Source organism: Gymnoscopelus microlampas (genome assembly GCF_963454915.1).
Source record: "Gymnoscopelus microlampas genome assembly, chromosome: 4".
Lineage (NCBI taxonomy): Eukaryota > Metazoa > Chordata > Actinopteri > Myctophiformes > Myctophidae > Gymnoscopelus > Gymnoscopelus microlampas.
The window spans coordinates 10,201,352-10,220,415 of NC_139941.1; the positions used below are offsets into that span (position 1 = coordinate 10,201,352).

Here is a 19,064-nt window from a genome sequence, read left to right on the forward strand (position 1 = left end):
AGGTAAAAACACGAATCGGCCTGATATAGCACCACCATGAGGTTGACCCTCGGCCTAGTGGTAATGTGCGTGCAAACTTTCACGGAAATTGCATCCTGCGTTCATGATTTGAGGCATTTTGTTCAAAACGGACTAATCCTGCAAACTTTGGAAGCCAATCTTAGCCAATCAGGATGAAATTATGGAAAATGGGACAGATCTGTGTTGAACACGTGACTACAGAGATACTGTGTACCGATGTGCGTGATTTTTGGACAAAATCTGTAGGAGCAATATTAAAAAAGTCAAAAATCTGCCTCATGGTGGTGCTATGACAGGCTGATCTGAAAAATGTGGGGCAGAGGTTCGGAAATTGGCATCCAGGGAGAGTGTGCACAGTTTCAGTGCGATTTTGCCAACGCTGCCAGAGATTATCTGCTCACAGACAGACGGACACACGAACGGACAGGGTGCAAAACATAGTCTCTGCCATGCCATGGCAATCTTATCCAATCAGAAGAGAGAACTCACACAGGATGCGAATTAAACAAGTGGAGTTGGAAGTGATGAAACTTAAACTGGAACACTTTGAAGCTGATAAATGGGCATTCTCTTCACACACTACTATGCCGAATATCATAGAGTCACACTTTTTGATGTCTGTTTGTGCCTGTGTGTGTCTGTGTCTTACTTTATTGAAGTAGTTTGACAGGTACATGGGTGTCCCTGTAATCTTGAGTAACTTGAAGACCAGGCCCATTGCAAGTTGCTGTACTCTGTCCTCTAGGTTAGGTGAGTTCTAGGTGTGAGGCCAAGTTTTTTATGAGAGGTCTGAAGGCTTGTTTTTAATGCCTTTGTGGTGCTATAGTACCATGAGGTGCATGCATAATCAAAATTACATTGGATGAGTGCTCCAGCTAGTGTCCTCAGTGTATTCCTGTTGACCAACGAGGAGATCCTGCTCAAAAATCTTGTTCTTTGGTTGACTTTCCTGATTACTTTTGTTGTCATTTTTTTTTACTGGAAAGATTGTCCTCTAAAATACAACCCAGGAAGGTAATTTCTTCTTTCCTTGTGATAACATTGTCACCCACTTTGACCGTGAAGTCAAAGAGGTTCATTCTGGACCCAAAAAGAATGGATTCAGTTTTTCCCAGCTTTAAACATCACTATTCATATGACACACCCATGCAGTCCTTAAGATAATTGTCCTTATACATATTTATTTGTTTGTGTTTATAAAATGGTATGTGAGTTGGACCCAGAATTCAAACCTCACAATAAAAAGTATTGAAAAGACAAAGAAATGAATACAAGAAACAGCTAAAATACTTTTGTTGGCACCTTTATTGAATACAATGGATCATATTTTATGACTTTGTACGGTGACTTGAATTGGAGAACTTATTCAGCAGCGTCTTTTCCCTGTAACAATAGGAATATATTTTTAGATATTCAACATGAATCTTTAGTTAAATCTTAGTTAAAGATAGTCAACATAATGAACCTTCATATTGAACATGGATTACCTTGGAGTCACGACTTTTAGCTCTCATCTTGTTGACCTGGCCTTCAGCGATGTCTGCACGCTCTTCAGCCTCCTCCAGCTCATTCTGAACCTTTCTGCACTTGGACAGGTGAACGTTGGCTGCTTCCTCCTACAATATGATAGAGATGGTTCAAAGCCTCAATATTTGAAAAGAGAATCTTACAATGATATAGTCGAAACAAGACAATTTCAGGCAATTGAAAACATGGCTGTTTTCTTCTTGTTTGGCACCCCGAGCCATAAATTGCATATTATAGGAAACAACATTTCTCTAGTCCATTTTGTAAATGTACTTCTACCATTATGCCTGAAACACACTGCCTGCAGTAAGTGTGCATTGTGGAGCAGCATGCCTTTCCTTTCAGCATCCATGTTACAATAACAGGTCAGAGCTTCCACAACGCCCATGTGTGCAGTGCAGTGCAGTTCCGCTGTGTGCATGCCATACTGCAGAAACATGGCAAGCTAGAGATTCCATGTGCCGCTTGTGGAAAGTAGCAAGATGGACTCTGAAAAATGCTCTGCTGTTGGTCGTATTGACATTACTTAACTGATTCCTATTATTCCTTTTAGTTATTCCATAAGATTTGGAGCGACGCCCACTGCACTCTGGTTGGTTGGGGAAATCAACCACTTCCTATTCCAGGAACGTCAACAGGCTGGTCCAGGCTCTCATTTTTGAGCAAAACGCGAAGGAAAATAAAAGCCTGGAGATCGGGGCTATTCCATTAGTTAAACTATGACAACAACACTATGCACATGGCGACCACAACTAAAGATGTATATTTGTCTTACCGCTTCCTCAGCCTGCCTCTTGTAGCCCTTCACCTTCATCTGCAGTTTGTCTACCAGATCCTGAAGCCTGCCAAGATTCTTCTTGTCCTCTTCAGTCTGAAGTGAGAGTGAATTTATAACATTAGTTATGTTCATGCAATCTATTCATTTAGTCAGTGGCATGATGGTTATTTAAGTGAACATGATATACAGTACCTGGTATGTCAGCTCCTTCACTCTCCTCTCGTACTTGCGGACACCTTTAATAGCATCTGCACCGCCTCTCTGTGCAGATTCAACCTCTCCCTCCAGTTCCCGCACCTTCACAATGGAATTATGCACTGTGAAATAATGTCTTCTTATTTCATTGACTATAAGCCGTGTTGAAGTGAACTACGTATCTTACCCTAGACTCCAGTTTCTGGAGCTGCTTCTTGCCTCCCTTCATAGCCAGGTTCTCAGCCTCGTCCAGGCGGTGCTGCAGGTCCTTGACTGTGACCTCCAGGTTCTTCTTCATCCTCTCCAAGTGAGAACTAGTGTCCTGCTCCTTTTTAAGCTCCTCGGCCATCATAGCAGCCTGGAAAGTATTTTTTGTATAATATAAGATGAAATATACTTCATTCACCCGCAAGGAAAAAACTTATGCTGCATCACACAACATACTTGCCAAGAAAATCACAATATACAAACATGGTACATAGATTAAAATAGCTCATTCAAATTATAATAAACAGGTAATAAACAGATACTAGTGTCATAAGACCAGAAGTAAACAAACTAGGTAAATATCTTTATGGAGGATGGAATAAATAGATTCTTGTACCAGTTCAGTCTGCACTGTAGCATTCTGAACCATCTGCCTGAAGCCAGCACCTCAGAATGCTGGGTTCAGAATGTACTTTGTCTCCCTGAGCACATATTTCTGATATAAAGACTGAAAATAGTGATGTTCTTTTTTTTTATCTTAATCATGGCTGTTTGAATAAGATATGTTTAGTATTTAATTCTGAAATACATCCTTTGTTGTAGCCTATTGCAAAGGTGTTCAACATCTGCATGCCATGAGCGAAATGTATTGTATTGTATGTTTACATTAAGCATGCCATAAGGTTGTCTAATTGTCCTGGTATATTGGATAAGGGGCGGTCATCCTAACTTACATCAGTGATGGCTTTCTTGGCCTTGTCCTCAGCATTCCTTGCTTCTGAAACACTGTCATCCACTTCGCCTTGGACCTGGATCAGGTCAGCTTCAAGTTTCTTCTTGGTGCCCATAAGGCTTGTGTTCTAACATAAAGATTCAGTTTAGCAATGCAAGTATGCATTACTGGTATGTTAAATATATTGAGAGTTTTTCCATTGACTTACCTGGGAGTGCAACAGGCCAGCACGTTCACTAGCATCTACTAGTTCTTGTTCAGCCACTTTGCGGCCTCTCTCTGTCTGTTCCAGAGCCACTCTCAGCTCATCGATCTCAGAAACCATGAGGCCGTTTCTACGTTCCACCATGGCAGCTTGCTCCTTCATATCTTCTTGGCCTCTGAGAGCATCGTCAAGGTGCAGTTGGGCATCCTAAAATAAATCACATGAGGTGGTCACGTTAAGAAAAACATCAGAATTTGACTTGTTCAGAGCAGTTCCATTATTTGAATATGTTTCTAACTACTATGTTCTGCACCTTAAGAGTTCCCTGGACGTTCCTCAGCTGCTTCTGGGCCTCAGCAGCCTGGCGGTTGGAGTGGCTCAGCTGAACTTCCATCTCGTTCAGGTCTCCCTCCATCTTCTTCTTGATCCTCAGGGCATCGTTTCTGCTCCTGACCTCAGAGTCCAGAGTGCCCTGCATGGAGTCAATCACCCTCTGGCTGTTCCTCTTGATCCCCTCCATCTCTTCATCCTTCTCTGCCAGCTTTCTGTCGACCTCACCCTTGATCTGGTTGAGTTCCAGCTGGACACGAAGAATCTTGGACTCCTCGTGCTCCAGAGTACCCTAAAATGAAATACAGGATCAAAAGGTTGTAGGACCTTTTCATGTACAGTACCATCGATCATACTGCTACACTGTTTGAATATATAACGTATTGAAATAAATCTAAAATATAGACATGTAGAACCTAAAAGATTTACCTCAGCTTCCTCCAAGGCTGTCTGGATCTCTGACTTCTCTGTCTCCGTCTGTTTCTTGGATTTCTCCAGCTCATGGATGCTCTTTCCAGTCTCACCAATCTGTTCAGTCAGGTCTGAGATCTCCTCTGCAGTTGATTGAAAATAATGAATGAGGAACTTTCAAATCAGCAACTATTTTGTATTTGCATTTGAATAAAGTTGTAGCTTGATCTTGAATACTTCATTATTAAAAAAAAATCACTGTTATTGAAAGTATAAAATAAAACTCACGTTGCAGGTTCTTGTTCTCACGCTTCATGGTCTCCAGGTGGTCCAGAGACTCCTCATAGGAATTCTTCATTTTAAACATCTCAGTGCTGAGAGAACGAGCCTCTTTCTGAGCTCCCTCCAGCTCGGCCTGGCCCTCTTCATATTTCTGCTTCCATTCTGCCAAGACCTGCACAGCATTTGTAATAAAATGTGTCATTTACCCCACTTAAAGGAGGCAATCATTATTTTTGTTTTAAAATAATGTATGTCAAAGCACCTTATCAAAGTTCCTCTGTTTCTTGTCAAGGTTGGCAGCCAAACCATTGGCCCTCTCAACGTCAATCATGAGGTCTTCCACTTCACCCTGGAGTCTCTGTTTGGTTTTCTCCAGAGAGGCGCACTTGGAATTCGTAGCCTCGATTTGCTCCTCAGCTTCCTGAAGACGCTGGGCGAGCTTCTTCCTGTTGATCAGTTTTGAATGGAATCAAATTATTGTGAGCAATATTTTCTATAGTGAGTGGTACCTGATGGTGTAAAACGCTGATCACTTACTTAGCTTCCTCCAGCTCCTCAGTGCGTTGGACAGCATCAGTCTCATACTTGCTCCTCCACTGACACACCTCAGCGTTGGCCTTGGACATTCCACGCTGCAGTTCAGCCTTGGCCTCCTGCTCCTCCTCAAACTGCTCCCTCAGAAGGTCACAGTCATGGCGAGCTGATTGCACACCATGAGCAAGGGCATTCTTTGCCTGTCAAAAGGAAAATGCCAAAATAATGTCAGCTGGATACAATTACAAAAAGACAATTACAAGCCTATTTGTAAAATAAATAAATAAAAAGCTGTTCCTTACCTTAACCTCCTCTTCAACATGTCTCTTCAACTCCTCAATCTGTTGGGTGAAGGCCTGCTTGCCTCTGGTGAGCTGAGAGACGAGAGCTTCTTTCTCCTCAAGTTGACGACCAAACTCACCTAATTAAAAAAATGTAATATTAGTTTAATCAAAGCATTATCTCTAATTATGGAATTTGCTCAAGGCTAGTAGACTCTACGATGAACATTTACCATTTTCTGTCAACAGTCTTGCTCTCTGAGCTCCAATATCATTTATCTGGCGAACATTCTCATCACTCTTGGCCTTGATTTCACTGAGTTGGTCCTCAAGGGTGCGGCACATCTTCTCAAGATTTCCCTGTTGATTAACATTGGACATATTCAGTCAATGTTTTTTTTCTGATTGGTTCAAGTATTTTGACAAGAATTATACACAAGCATTCTATTCTACCTTTGCCTTAGCAACCGCTTCCATGTTGCTGGACAGGTCATCGATCTCCATCTTGTATTCACTCTTCTCCTTCTCCAGTTTCTGCTTGACACGCTGGAGGTTGTCGATCTGTTCACCCAGTTCAGCCACGCTGTCGGCCTGTTTCTTACGGAGGCCAGAGGCAGTGGCCTCATGCTGCAGGGTGGACTCTTCGAGGTCACGACGCAGCTTCTGGAACTCAGCCTCACGCTTCTTATTCATCTCGATCTGAGCAGAGGTGGCTCCACCGGCCTCCTCCAGCCTCTCGCTGATCTCCTCAAGTTCCCTGGAGAGGTCAGCTCTCTGTTTCTCAACCTTGGCACGAGCGGCACGCTCTGCCTCGATCTCCTCCTCCAGTTCTTCAATACGAGCCTTTCAAATTAATGAACATAACTATTATATCCTGATTTACTTATCATCAATGATTTTAAATAAGATGAAAAAAAGAAATACCTGGAGTTCTTTGATCTTCTTCTGCAGCTGGGCCCCCAAAGATTGCTCATCCTCAATCTTACTCAGAAGCTGGCTTACTTCAAAGTCCTTCCTGTGGAATACAGTACATGATATTTTAGTGGTAGTTTTTCTCTGTGGCATTCCATATTATTATTAATATTTATTATTATTATTATTATTATTATTATCATTATTATCATGAATTATTCATAACGTGGTCCACGTTACTTCTTTATCTTCTCATCAGACTGCTGCTTGTCATTCTCCAGATCCATGATGGATTCCTGGGCCAGTTTCAGATCACCCTCAAGCTTTCTCTTGGCTCTCTCAAGGTCCATGCGGAGCTTCTTCTCTTGCTCCAGAGAACCCTCCAACTGCACAACAATATATTTTTCTTATTACTCAGAACAACAATAAACATAAGGTATAAGTTCAAAACATCCAATTGACTTGATGAACTCACATCGTCAACTTGCTGCTCCAGCTTAGTCTTGGCCTTGGTCAGAGTGTTGACTTTGTCTTCCTCTGCCTGCAGGTCATCAAGAGTCTGCTGATGTGCCTCTTGGAGGGCTTTCTTTTCCTTGGTCAGCTTAGCAAGACCTTCGTCCTGAGAGGCCATCTCCTCAGTCAGGTTCTTCACCTGAATGACATGAATGAATGGATCATTATTGTTCTATAACTTGATAAGACGGCTAGAGTATATAATCATGAATGGATCATTATTGTTCTATAACTTGATAAGACGGCTAGAGTGTATAATGTTGAACCTTGTTTTCAGTGGCGTGTTTCTCCTTCTCCACTTTGGCCAAGGTGAGCTCCAGGTCATCAATGTCCTTCTTGAGCTCAGAGCATTCATCTTCCAGCTTCCTCTTCTTGGCAGTCAGCTCCGCATTGATCTCCTCCTCATCCTCCAGTCTCTCGGTTGTCTCTTTGACCTTTGCCTCCAACTGGATCTTGCTTTTAATAAGACCCTCACATCTCTCCTCAGCATCATTCAATGCTTCATCTCCCTGGTTGTCAATGAAAAAGATAAGTTAGGGAACATGTCGGCATTTGTTAACATTAACACAAGGGACATTAACTAACTGAACAAGCTGGTGAAAAAGGAAGCCCTGATCATGGTTAGAGCCTGGACGGTACGGAGGCGGTGGCGGAGATGAGGACAAGGAAGAAGCTGGAGGCTGTCAACCTCCTCCAAAAGGATATACTATAGTAGTGCGTGGTTGAGTAGCAGTGGCATATGCAGATTCAACCTTCCCACAGGAGAACAACAAATTGGGTCAGGCCTTTGTGCTGGTAGCCATGTAGCTATACAATGATGCCAACTGCCGTTCGACCTCCAGGCATTCTCTGCCATGGTCTACATCTCCATTCTACATTAGATAACAGATTTAAGATCATAAGCAATAGGACATTTTAGCAACATTTCCTGTACACGTGTAGCTACTTACTGATGCCGCTGACTGTTGAAGGTTATTTTTCTCCTGCACCACAGCCACCAGTTTCTCTTCCAGTGTCTTCTTCGTGGCCAGGGCAGCAGCCAGGTCAACCTTCATCTTCTCATAGTTCTCCTTCATGTTCTGCAGCTCCTTCTCAGTCTCAGCGCTCTGCAGGAGAGGCTTGATCTTGAAGTACAGCGACATCCATGGCCAGTTCTTCACATTGCAGAATGAGCGCACGTTGAACTGGATGGTGAAAATGGCCTCTCTGTGGAAAACAGTTTCAATGGATCATGATTGAGCTGCAGGTCGAGGGTTTCCATGTAATACGACTGCAGGCTGTTATTATAGCTGTTATTATTGTGTCATAGTTGTCACTATTGTTGTCGTTATTATTGCTGTTGGTGTTATTGTTGTTGCCCCCCGCCAAGGTAAATGCAGATGGCCGCCCACCCTAGAGCCTGGTTCTGCTCGAGGTTTCTTCTCTTGTTTAAGGGGAGTTTTTTCCTTGCCACCGTCACTAAAAGCTTGTTCGGCAAATTTTGCTATTTTATTCTAGTGATTTGACACTTTACATTTCTTTTATTCAACAGAAATGACAACGTTTACTCACAAATTGTACTTAATATTGAATTGATGTTTTCAAAGTACCTCCTAGCCATCATCTTGACAAACTCCTTCCTCATGACGTAAGCTCGTGCGAGAGCCTGAGTCATGGTGACCAGAGAAAACAGCTTTTCATCTCGCATCTCCTCCAGCGTACCCAGCAGACCAGCTTTGAAGAACACCTGAATACAATGTTACAAACACTGAGCATTGAGCAACTAAACAACCGTAAAATCTACTTTTAGTCCTCTCTGGATAATGTTAAACCAGATTGGGAGTGTGTTTACCTTGGTGTGTCCAAACTTGAACTCATCTTGAGGTACGTCAATGGACCCAAGCAGCTTCTCAGAGGCTTTCTTGTTGTCCATGAACGCGCCATCGGGACATGCGCTGGCATTCAGTACTTTGTACCTGTTTTGTAAAAGTTCATGGTCATTTTGTGCTGATGTTCATTACTTTGTACCTGTTTTGTAAAAGTGGGTCATTTTGTGTTAATAGGTGTAACTAAAAGCTGCTGGAAAAGGGAATGAATACCTCTGCTTGAAGTCGGCATAGGGGATTCTGCTGGGGAAACCCTTTCTACAAATCCTGATGCCCTCCAGCACACCGTTACACCTCAGCTGGTGGATGACCAGGAAGTTCTCCATCAGGCCTGTAAAGATGTTGCTTCATTATTATTAGGACAAAATAGTTACACACTGGCCAAAATTGCATTAAATGACCACCTCACAATCATTGTTTAAATATTTTTTTTTCTGTATTTACCTGAGTCTTGGAATCGTTGGGAATCAAATATATAATAATAATAATATAATGATATATATTTTCTGTGTTTACCTGGAGTCTTGGACTCGTTGGGAATCAGGCAACGCACAAAGTGAGGATGAGTGCTCCTCAGGTTGGTCATCAGCATCCCCAAGTTCGCCTATTGAGTAAGGAGACATAAAAGAGACAATTAGGCTTATTATTAGTAAAAAGTGACACAATATTGTACTTCTTCCTCCAATACAATTATTTGAACTTTTTAGATACTAGTTACTTTACATATTTAGATTTTTCTAAAACAAACATTAACCACTTAAGCCCTATCTTAAACGTCAGCCATTCAAAGATATGTACAAGCTCACAACTTTGTTTAATTGTTTAACACCAACATGAAAAGACGTGTCTATTTCTTACATGTACATAATGTTGATAATAATAATGCTTAATTCTTACAGGAATATAATATTGATAATAATGAATAAATATTCTTACCCTGAAAGCACTAGACACAGTCTGCATGGAACCACCCTTCTTCTTGCCTCCCTTCTTGTTGGGGTCTGTTTATATTCGTTAAAATCATCAAATCAAAGTTTATCTATATAGCACATTTTCAACGACCAAGGTCAAACCAAAGTGCTGAACAAGAACATTTAAAAAGCAGGCAAACAGAGCAGAGGAAAACAAATGAAAGCAAAAGAAAATAATTAAAGGAAGGCAAACTAATTAAACAGTTGTACAGAATGAAAATGCCTCCCTTCTTCCTGTTTATAGTATTGATATAACAATACCCTCAGGCTCAGGAGGGGGATAGAACACATTATATTATATTATTATATTAATAAACATACCTTCAGGCTCAGGGGGAGGATAGAACACAGCCAGCAGTTTAACTGTAGACTTCTGGTACAGCTGAATGACTGAGTCGTTCAGGGGATCCTTGTTCTTCTCAAGCCAGCCTGTGATGCTGTAGTCCACAGTTCCAGCGTAGTGAACCAGGGAGAAGTGGGACTCACCCTTGCCTTTGCCAGGCTTGGGCTTCTCAAAGGCTTTACACTTTCCAAGATGTGTGCCATGCAACTTGTCGTTGAAAGTCTTGTCTGAAGCCTTTGGGAACATGCACTCCTCTTCAAGGATGGAGAAGATGCCCAAGGGCTTTGTAAAGGAGACAAAAGAGACAAAAATCAAAACATGGTGCCAATGACAAAAATAAATATTAACATCACTTCCATTAAAGTACAACATAATTGTAGACCTTCTCAATGAGCTCAATGCAGACAGCCAAGTCCATGATAACATATAATAGTATAATAATAATTGTATACCTTCTTAATCAGCTCAATGCAGACAGCCAAGTCCATGATAACATATACTAGTTTAATAATAATTGGATACCTTCTTAATCAGCTCAATGCAGACAGCCAAGTCCATGATAACATATACTAGTTTAATGATAATTGGATACCTTCTTAATCAGCTCAATGCAGACAGCCAAGTCCATGATGATATATAATAGTATAATAATAATTGCTGGGAACTGGAGTTATGGCTGTTCCGAGCCATTAGGAACACAGAGGGGGCGGGGCTTAAGCAATTACAGCCTGTCCCTATTAGCCATATAAGAGCACCTACCAGGTTTGGGGCCTTTAGCATGCTGGGAACTGGAGTTATGGCTGTTTAAACCCCAGCCAATATGAATGCAGAGGGGGCGGAGCAATGGTGCGCCTATAGCACACGTGGTCCAGACCCCTGACAGGTGTTGGTGCCAAGTTTGGTGCGGATCGGAGCAACGGTGCATCTTGCAGGTCTGCATGTTAAGTTTGTGACGTCCGTCGACCGGCCCGCCCTCTAGGACAATTTTAATATAGGATATGCAAGGGATAATCTACGGCACGCCGGTCGTTGTCGAGAAATAACCCCCGACAGGATGATTAAATCCCAAGGTGAAGCCGAGCATGGGTGCTCTGAGCCTTTGATTAGACAGCGGTCTGTTATCATCGGTCATTATCCAGAAATAACACACCGCTGAATTCAGTGATTGATCAATCAGAATCAAGCATTCAACCAAGCCGTGTAATAAAATATAACAATACCTTCTCAATGAGCTCAATGCAGACAGCCAAGTCCATGCCGAAGTCAATGAGATCCCAGGGAATTCCTTCCTTCTTGTACTCTTCTTGCTCCAGAACAAACATGGTGTGGTTGAAAAACTGTTGCAGTTTCTCATTGGTGAAGTTGATACACAGCTGCTCCAGGGTGTTGAACTGTGAGTGGAAATATCATTAGCCCAATCTCTTGTAATAGTGTAATTGTGACAAAAATAATGAGTCTCCCATTTAGAACAAGTCCATGCTTACATCAAAGATTTCAAAACCAGCGATGTCCAGCACACCAATGTAGTAGTTTCTCTGCTGCTTGGTGTCCAACATCTCATTGATCCTAATGACCATCCACAAGAACTCCTTCTCATAGATGGACTTGGCCAAGGCACCGACTGAGTTCATTACCTAAGGGAATAGGAACATTATTAGTAGTGGTGTGAATTAAACAATTTAAAATTTAGGCATTTAGCAGGCGCTCTTAATTTCAGAGTGATTTACAGTAAGCAAGGAAAACACGAGGTAATACATCAAATGCATAGCAATATTAATCTAGGATCATAGGTAAACCAAGAAACTATCATCAGTCTAAGCAGTATAATAAAAAAATGCAATCATCTGTAAATTGAAACTATACATACACACCATAGAATGCCAGGTCTACAAATAAACCTGGTATCTGTCTACATAACATGCTATCTAACATAGTCTTTGGATAAACCTGCAAGGTCGTCAAGGCTAGGGCAACTGCTACGGCAAGGGCTACAGCAAGTGCAACAGGCTAAGGTGGAGTCTGAAGAGGTGAGTCTTCAGATTACGGCGGAAGATTGGGACTGAGTCCCCATTGCAGTTCTGACTGCAATGGGGAGTTTTTTCCACAGTTTGGGAGCCAGAAGGGAGAAGAGTCTGTCCCGGGTGTTTTAGAGAAGATTCTGACAGTTTCCCTGTGTTAGCTAATCTGAGTGAGCGGGAGGGGTTGTATGGTTGGATACACAATGTGTAGTGTTTTTTTTTACAGGTACTGTATAACAATAATGTTCAAATAATACAGTATGTCAGCGGTGCATCGATATTTTTTGTAGGCTCTTCATATATTAAATAAGTAAATAGAAATAATTCTGAATAATGTTGGAGGATCATTTTAATTTCAGAAGATGTTTTAACATGGAAATAATGTAATGTACTCACCTGTGGCACAGTCTGTCCCTTAGTGACATACTCGTTTCCAACCTTCACTCTGGGGTAGCAATACGCCTTAAGCATCTCTGCTGAGTTTATGCCCAACAGGTAGCAAATCTTGTCAGCCTCTGAAATGTCCATACAATTTGCAATTTACAATTTAGGCATTTAGCAGACGCTCTTAATCCAGAGAGCGATTTACAGTAAGCAAGGTAAACACGAGGTAATACGTCAAATCCATAGAGATAGTAATCTAAGATCATAGGTAAACCGAATAATCATCACTCTAAACAGTATAATATATATATATTTTTTTTATCCCACGATTTTTTAAACCAGTGCCAATTTTCTAAGATGTAAACCTGGGCCCAGTAGGACGTAGCGCGTGGAAGGAACACGTTATTCCAACCTGTTCCTTTCCCCTCCATCAGGCCCGACTGACCAGGGGAAGGCAGTATAGAGACCAGGACTACTGCATGTTTTTTGTGAGGGTGTCTAGCCTAGGGGGACACGGGGAGAACATGCAAACTCCATACAGAAAGGCCCTTTAGCCCAACCCCACTAGGGTATCGGCAATGGAGGAGAGGACACGCACGCCCCCCCCCCCCCTCCCCCCTCGAACCCAGGAACTTCTAGCTGTGAGGCGACAGCACTACAGACTGCGTCACCGTGCCACCGTAAGTATAATATAAATAAATAAAATAATGGAAATATATTGGAAATATACTTAACTTAGTTCATTTTGAATATAAGTAAATACAATACTTGCGACAAAGTATGCATTATTTTCATTTACATTTTCCTTAGTTGAAGATTTAGCTCACCCTCTGTGATAATGAATAATAATAATAATAATAAATATCAGCTCACCCTCTGTGCCGTCAGGTTCTGCCTGTTCTTCACGCTGCTTCTGTTTGAACTTCAAGACCCCATGATGCATCACTGCACCGGTGAGCTTGTAGATTAACGCTTTTTCCTCGCCGTTGAAGCCCAGGATGTCAATAGCCTCCTGATGTATTCAAAAGATTGAGATTAAACATTAGATTAACAAACATAATTTAAAACTATGTACAACTCAACAGTTAACAATCCAACATACAGTATAAGTGTATACATTGTATCTGCTCATTTCTAAAGTGACAATTTAGGACTTTTAAGACCTATAAAATAAATAATTTCAAGACCATTACTGCGTCCAAAATAATCAACCAAACTATTCTATACAAATTGTCAAACATTGGCCAAATTGTCAAATATTATCTAAGAAAGAGGTAAAGAATGTGAAAACATATACTGTAGATCGGCTATTTTCACAATATGTATCTGTGGAACCGAGTCAAACTAAATGTAATGCCTCAACTGCTACAATTCCAAAGTGCTTGTCAACCACTGCTTTATAAAATACATTTTGCAGAGCAACTGACTGCAGTGCACAGTGAGTATTAGAAAGATTAAAATATGTTCACTAACATCAGTAGCTTCCAGCTCCACTTTGTCATCAATGCTGGCCACAGTGATCACACCCATGCTGATCAATGGGAAGTCGTAGGGGTTGGAGGTGATCAGACACATTTCTTAAAAGGGATTAAAAAAGGGTGAACATGTGTTTTTATTCATTCATTTATGTTCTCACTGCATCAACAGTAATTCCACTTACCAATAATCTCAGGTTTGTGGTTGGTCATCATCTGGAAAAAGATGTGGTAACCTCTCTCTGCAGAAAGCTGGTAGGTCACTCTAGACTTCTCCAGCAGATCTATGTGGGATGTACATAACTCATAATAATAATAATAATAATAATAATAATAACATTTATATGGGTTGTACATAACTCAAAATGTAATCCTCAAATGATTGCATACTGTACATAATTCGTCTGTGAACTTCATACTTACATGTCTCAATATCAGCACTGGCCAGTTTACCCGTTGTGCCAAAATGGATTCTGATGAATTTACCCTGTTTGATAAAGCACAATTTGTTTCATCCCTCTACATTGTGGAATCATTGCAGGTTTTCTCATAAAATGTCATTATTTATACTTACAAAGCGAGAGGAGTTGTCATTCCTAATAGTCTTGGCATTACCATATGACTCCAGCAAGGGATTGGCTGCAATAATCTGATCCTCCAGTGACCCCTAGAATGTTTTAGACATCGCCCGATATAAAATTTGGTCAGAATAATGTTTTATTGAATTGCTATATTGTATATAAATGCTTCATGATCAAAAATATTTGCTGCAAATACCTTGATTTTACCGCTATCGGCCGCACATTTTTCTCCACCAGAACTAGCTGTTGCAAAGTACTGGATGACACGCTTGGTGTTCACAGTCTTTCCAGCACCGGATTCTCCACTGGTTATAAATGCATACATTCAGAGAAATGCAGTTAGTGAATTTGTACACAATGTTCCTTTTTTAATGTCTAGTAGATGGGCTTGATGAAACTTACGTGATCAGGACAGACTGGTTCTCTTTATCTGTAAAATGTAAAGCAAACTTTTAGTCACGGATACAGCACAAAACCATTATACTGTAGTTACATATTTTTTTTTACATTTTCCTGACTAGTACGTACCCATCAGCATGAACTGATAGGCGTTGTCAGAGACAGAGAAGATGTGGGGTGGAGCCTCAATACGCTTCTTGCCTCTGTAGGCATTTACAACCTCCTGGTCGTACACTGGGAGCCACTTGTAGGGGTTCACAGTTGCACAAAACAAGCCAGAGTAGGTCTGAAGGGGAGAAGATAGAGAACCTTAACATCATACAACACTGAGCATGCCACATATCTGGGACAACGGATCACTAGAGCTGGGATTACAGTCACGAGTTGCAAGTGGCATCAACTGATGAGCAAGTTAACTTCAGAAGAGTTTTACCATGGTTTTCATTTTATGATACAACTTGTACTCTGTATTTTTCTATCTTTGCTATCGACAGGTGCAATACCGTACTGTTCTCAGTTTGTGGAAAACCTTACATAGATCATCCATGCTGCATAACGCTCTTTGAGGTTATACAGGACGGTGGCTTCAGTGAGGTGGGTCATCATGGCCATGTCCTCAATTTTGTCGTACTTGGGAGGGTTCATAGGAGTGACATCAGCCTCAGGCACAGTTCTTTCCTAAAAAAGAAAAAAAAAACACAACTTCAGAATGCATTGTGATAACAGTGGTACTGTTCCACTATTTGATTTTAGATACACCTCTACTTACCACCTTATCCAAGAGTGTTTCCACGGTGACTTTGGCACCGTCCTTCTTTATAATTTTACACTTGAGGTACAGCTCAGCCTTATCGGCCACATATGCTGCCGTTTTGGCATCAAAGGGCGCACTTTGAGACTCCATTCTCTCCTTCTCTGGCTTACGGAGATAAATGGCGGCCTTGCCATACTGCTCCATCTCTGCGTCCGTACTCATGGTGGCGGCTTTCTGTGGACAGACAAATAGATGGTGTTGATGCCTTTGCGGACTTGAGATCTGAGCAGATAGGACTATTCTTATGGTTATAGCTTATTCTAGGTTTATTAGAAAATTATGAACACTCACTTTTCCCCTCTACCAGTAGCAGTGGAACCTTGTGTGCAACCCCTAAGAGTGAAAACAACACATCATTTTGAGGACATTAACATGAGTTGAATGATTGAATACAATTTATAATCATGAATTAAATTAGATTATATGAATCCTAATGTTCATTCTGGCCACACACCACTTCATAAGAGAGACATTTAAAAATGTCTCATAAGTTCCACATCTGAAAACAGTGATCCACTTCAATATTATTACATGCATTGAAATGAGATGATGCTTGCCCATTCAGTTCTTTTGGTTTGTTTGTTTGGTATTTGCTTATTCCTCACCCAAGTAATCTTTTTGTCATTACAGCCATGTTTCTTGTTTTTTTTTATTTCATTGCATGAACTAGAAAAAGTGCTCCTCGAAGCACAAGTCTCCGCCAGGTCAGGTAGGTTATTGTGGCCTCCTGGTGGCGCTATAATAGGCCAATGTGAAAAGGGTGCCATTTGTTATTAGGCCTTTCACGGCAATCGGACGCTGCATTCATGATTTGAGGCATTTTGTTCCAAAAAAATATTTTGTGAAATTAGACCTGCTGGTGGCGCTATAACAGACCAATGTGAAAAGGGTGGCGTTTGTTCCTCGGCCTAGTGGGAATGTGCGTCCAAAATTTCACGGAAATCGCACACTGCGTACAGGCATTTTGTTCAAAACTGACCTATCCTGCAAACTTCAGAAGCCAATGTTAGCCAATTAGGATGGAATATGAAATATCGGACACATCTGTCTTGATGACATGACTACAGAGATACTATGTACCGATTTGCGTGATTTTTGGACAGAATCTGAAGGAATAATATCCAAAAAATGTATTTTACATAAGTCGGCCTCCTGGTGGCGCTGTAAAAAAAGCAGATGTGAAAAATGCAGTGCAGATGTATTTCCTTGGCCTCTAGGTAGTGTGTGTGCAAAGTTTCACACAGATCGGTGCAGTTATAGTTAAAAATGCAAATTGGCCTGTTATAGCGCCACAATGAGACTGATTTGAAATTTTTCAAGTGGCATTTCTTCCTCGGCCTAGTGGGAATGTGCGTGTGCAATTTTATGGAAATGGCAAGCTGTGTTCATGATTTGAGGCAGTTTGTTCAAAACGGACCAATCCTGCAAACTTTGGAAGCCAACCTTAGCCAATGACAGATCCGGGTTGATCACATGACTATAGAGATACTGTGTACCAATTGCATGACGTTTGGATAAAAGCTGTAGGAGTAATGGGAAAAAATGGGTTCTGCACAAATCGGCCTCCTGGTGGCGCTATGACAGGCCCATGTGAAAAATGTGGGTCAGAGGTTCGGAATTGGCATCCAGGGAGTGGGTGTGCACAGTTTCGCAGCGACCGGGCCAACGGTGCCGGAGATTAGTTGCTAACACACGGACAGGATAGGACACACGGACGGACGGACAGGGGGTAGAACATACTCTCTCTTCACAATTAAGGTTACATTCGTAAGTGGGCAGACTAGCCAAACTGTACTCAAATAAAAAATGATGTTACTTTAAAATAATAACTCTAGTAGATGTAAAAGTACTCTTCCAAATAATTATTAAGAGTTAGAAAGTATCTGGTAAAACACATACAATGCAAATTATTATTTGAATAATCATAACATAATTGAATAATCATAAATAAAAAAAATGAATGAACAAAATGAATTTCCAATCTGGCCTAAACCATATCACTAGGATATAAATACAATAATACACAATCAATCATTTAAATCTGTACTGTACAATATAACATCAATTATTCTCTCCACTCATGATTCGGCGTCTGTAACCTCGGATCATGTCTGTAGCTATGTGGCACTATGTACTGAGTCATTTAAAAAATGAATAGCTGTGTCTAATACATTTATATGACTATGAATGTAACACCTCTAAAACATGTATATAACTACAGTATGAATAGCTAACACCTCTAAAACATTTGTATGACTAAGAAGGAGAGATGAAGTCTCACTCACCAACAAATAGAACTCTGAACTCCTCTGCAATGGGTCCATCTCAACCATCTCAGCATGCCTTATATTAGGTGTTCATTGCATGCTACGCAGAAAGTAAAAGTAGGAGTTGCCTTTCAAGGTCTTTTCATTCCTGTTGTAGCCATAAAAAATCTATCTATTAAACCTATTAATAAACTTGTAAAATTATACTTCCAACACTCACATGATACTTGTTAGTGCTTAGTGCTTACATAGTGGTTTATGTCCATGGCAGTGGCAATGGTATAAAAATAGTATAATTGGCAGGGTGCTGGGTTTCTTAATTTGGTCATTACAGCATGTCTTTTCAGATACATTATTTGGAACATGTTAATATCCAGTGCAGTAAAGTAAATGGGTAAATATTCAAATACTGTACTTGAGTATCATTTTGAATTGTCATTTCCATTGTGTGCTACTTCATACTTGCACTCCACTCATTTTGAGGAGGACACTTCACTACATTTGACAGCTTTAGCTACTTTATGGGGGTTTTGATGTTTTTGTAGTCAGGGTCACAGTTCAAATGTTTATGAGTTGTTAAGGAGTCGTTCACCCAAGAAATTACTTATTTTCTATCAATTACACACCCCATGAAGCCTTGAATTTGTGTCATTTTTTTGGTTCTTGTCGCATCCCTGGGCCAATTTAATGACACATTATTGGCTTGACAAATAGTATGGCACTGGCGTAACAGGTTAAGTAGGGGCACTGTCACTTAATCCGTAACCGGCCCATAAAAAAGTGTCTCGCCTAACGTTATTTCCATTCCTACTCATCACTACTCATCACATTTCATTTCTCCATTACATTTCACCATACTGTAAATACATTCATCAACAGACTCTGCCCTGGATAATTGCACACACAGCTTCTCTCTTCTCTCACACAGCTGATACAGTCCAAGTTTGTTGTCACAGCTTGCCTATCAAATCAAGCAGATACAAAGTAGCTAAAACCCAAATCTAGTGGGTTTAATGAA

The 19,064-nt window shown here is 40.9% G+C and overlaps 1 protein-coding gene across 1 annotated transcript; it reads right to left on the reverse strand.

The window, feature by feature from the left end:
• Positions 1-1,308: 1,308 nt before the first annotated feature.
• On the reverse strand, positions 1,309-18,087 carry LOC311044348 (myosin heavy chain, fast skeletal muscle-like). Its single transcript, XM_084055847.1, has 41 exons — positions 18,065-18,087; positions 16,071-16,112; positions 15,735-15,953; positions 15,500-15,643; positions 15,095-15,251; positions 14,969-14,996; positions 14,763-14,871; positions 14,560-14,652; positions 14,409-14,472; positions 14,171-14,269; positions 13,984-14,087; positions 13,384-13,522; positions 12,523-12,641; positions 11,593-11,742; positions 11,329-11,499; positions 10,087-10,390; positions 9,731-9,795; positions 9,311-9,398; positions 9,008-9,125; positions 8,761-8,884; positions 8,519-8,655; positions 7,880-8,135; positions 7,196-7,438; positions 6,892-7,068; positions 6,657-6,802; positions 6,429-6,519; positions 5,958-6,347; positions 5,738-5,864; positions 5,526-5,644; positions 5,227-5,423; positions 4,952-5,135; positions 4,696-4,861; positions 4,426-4,550; positions 3,980-4,288; positions 3,670-3,873; positions 3,463-3,588; positions 2,709-2,879; positions 2,519-2,623; positions 2,324-2,419; positions 1,509-1,637; positions 1,309-1,404 (listed from the first exon to the last, which is right to left on the reverse strand). The coding sequence occupies exons 3-41, from the start codon at positions 15,939-15,941 to the stop codon at positions 1,384-1,386; spliced, it is 5,802 nt and encodes a 1,933-aa protein (XP_083911973.1). The 5' UTR covers positions 15,942-15,953; positions 16,071-16,112; positions 18,065-18,087; the 3' UTR covers positions 1,309-1,383.
• Between the last annotated feature and the right edge of the window lie 977 nt (positions 18,088-19,064).

Coding starts and splice junctions, on each gene's coding strand:
- LOC311044348 (XM_084055847.1), bottom strand. CDS start 15,941: ATGAGTACGGACGCAGAGATGGAGCAGTATGGCAAGGCCGCCATTTAT. Junction 14,872..14,968: donor AACCAGTCTGTCCTGATCAC/GTAAGTTTCATC, acceptor ATTTATAACCAG/TGGAGAATCCGGTGCTGGAA. Junction 11,743..12,522: donor AGGGACAGACTGTGCCACAG/GTGAGTACATTA, acceptor CTATTCCCTTAG/GTAATGAACTCAGTCGGTGC.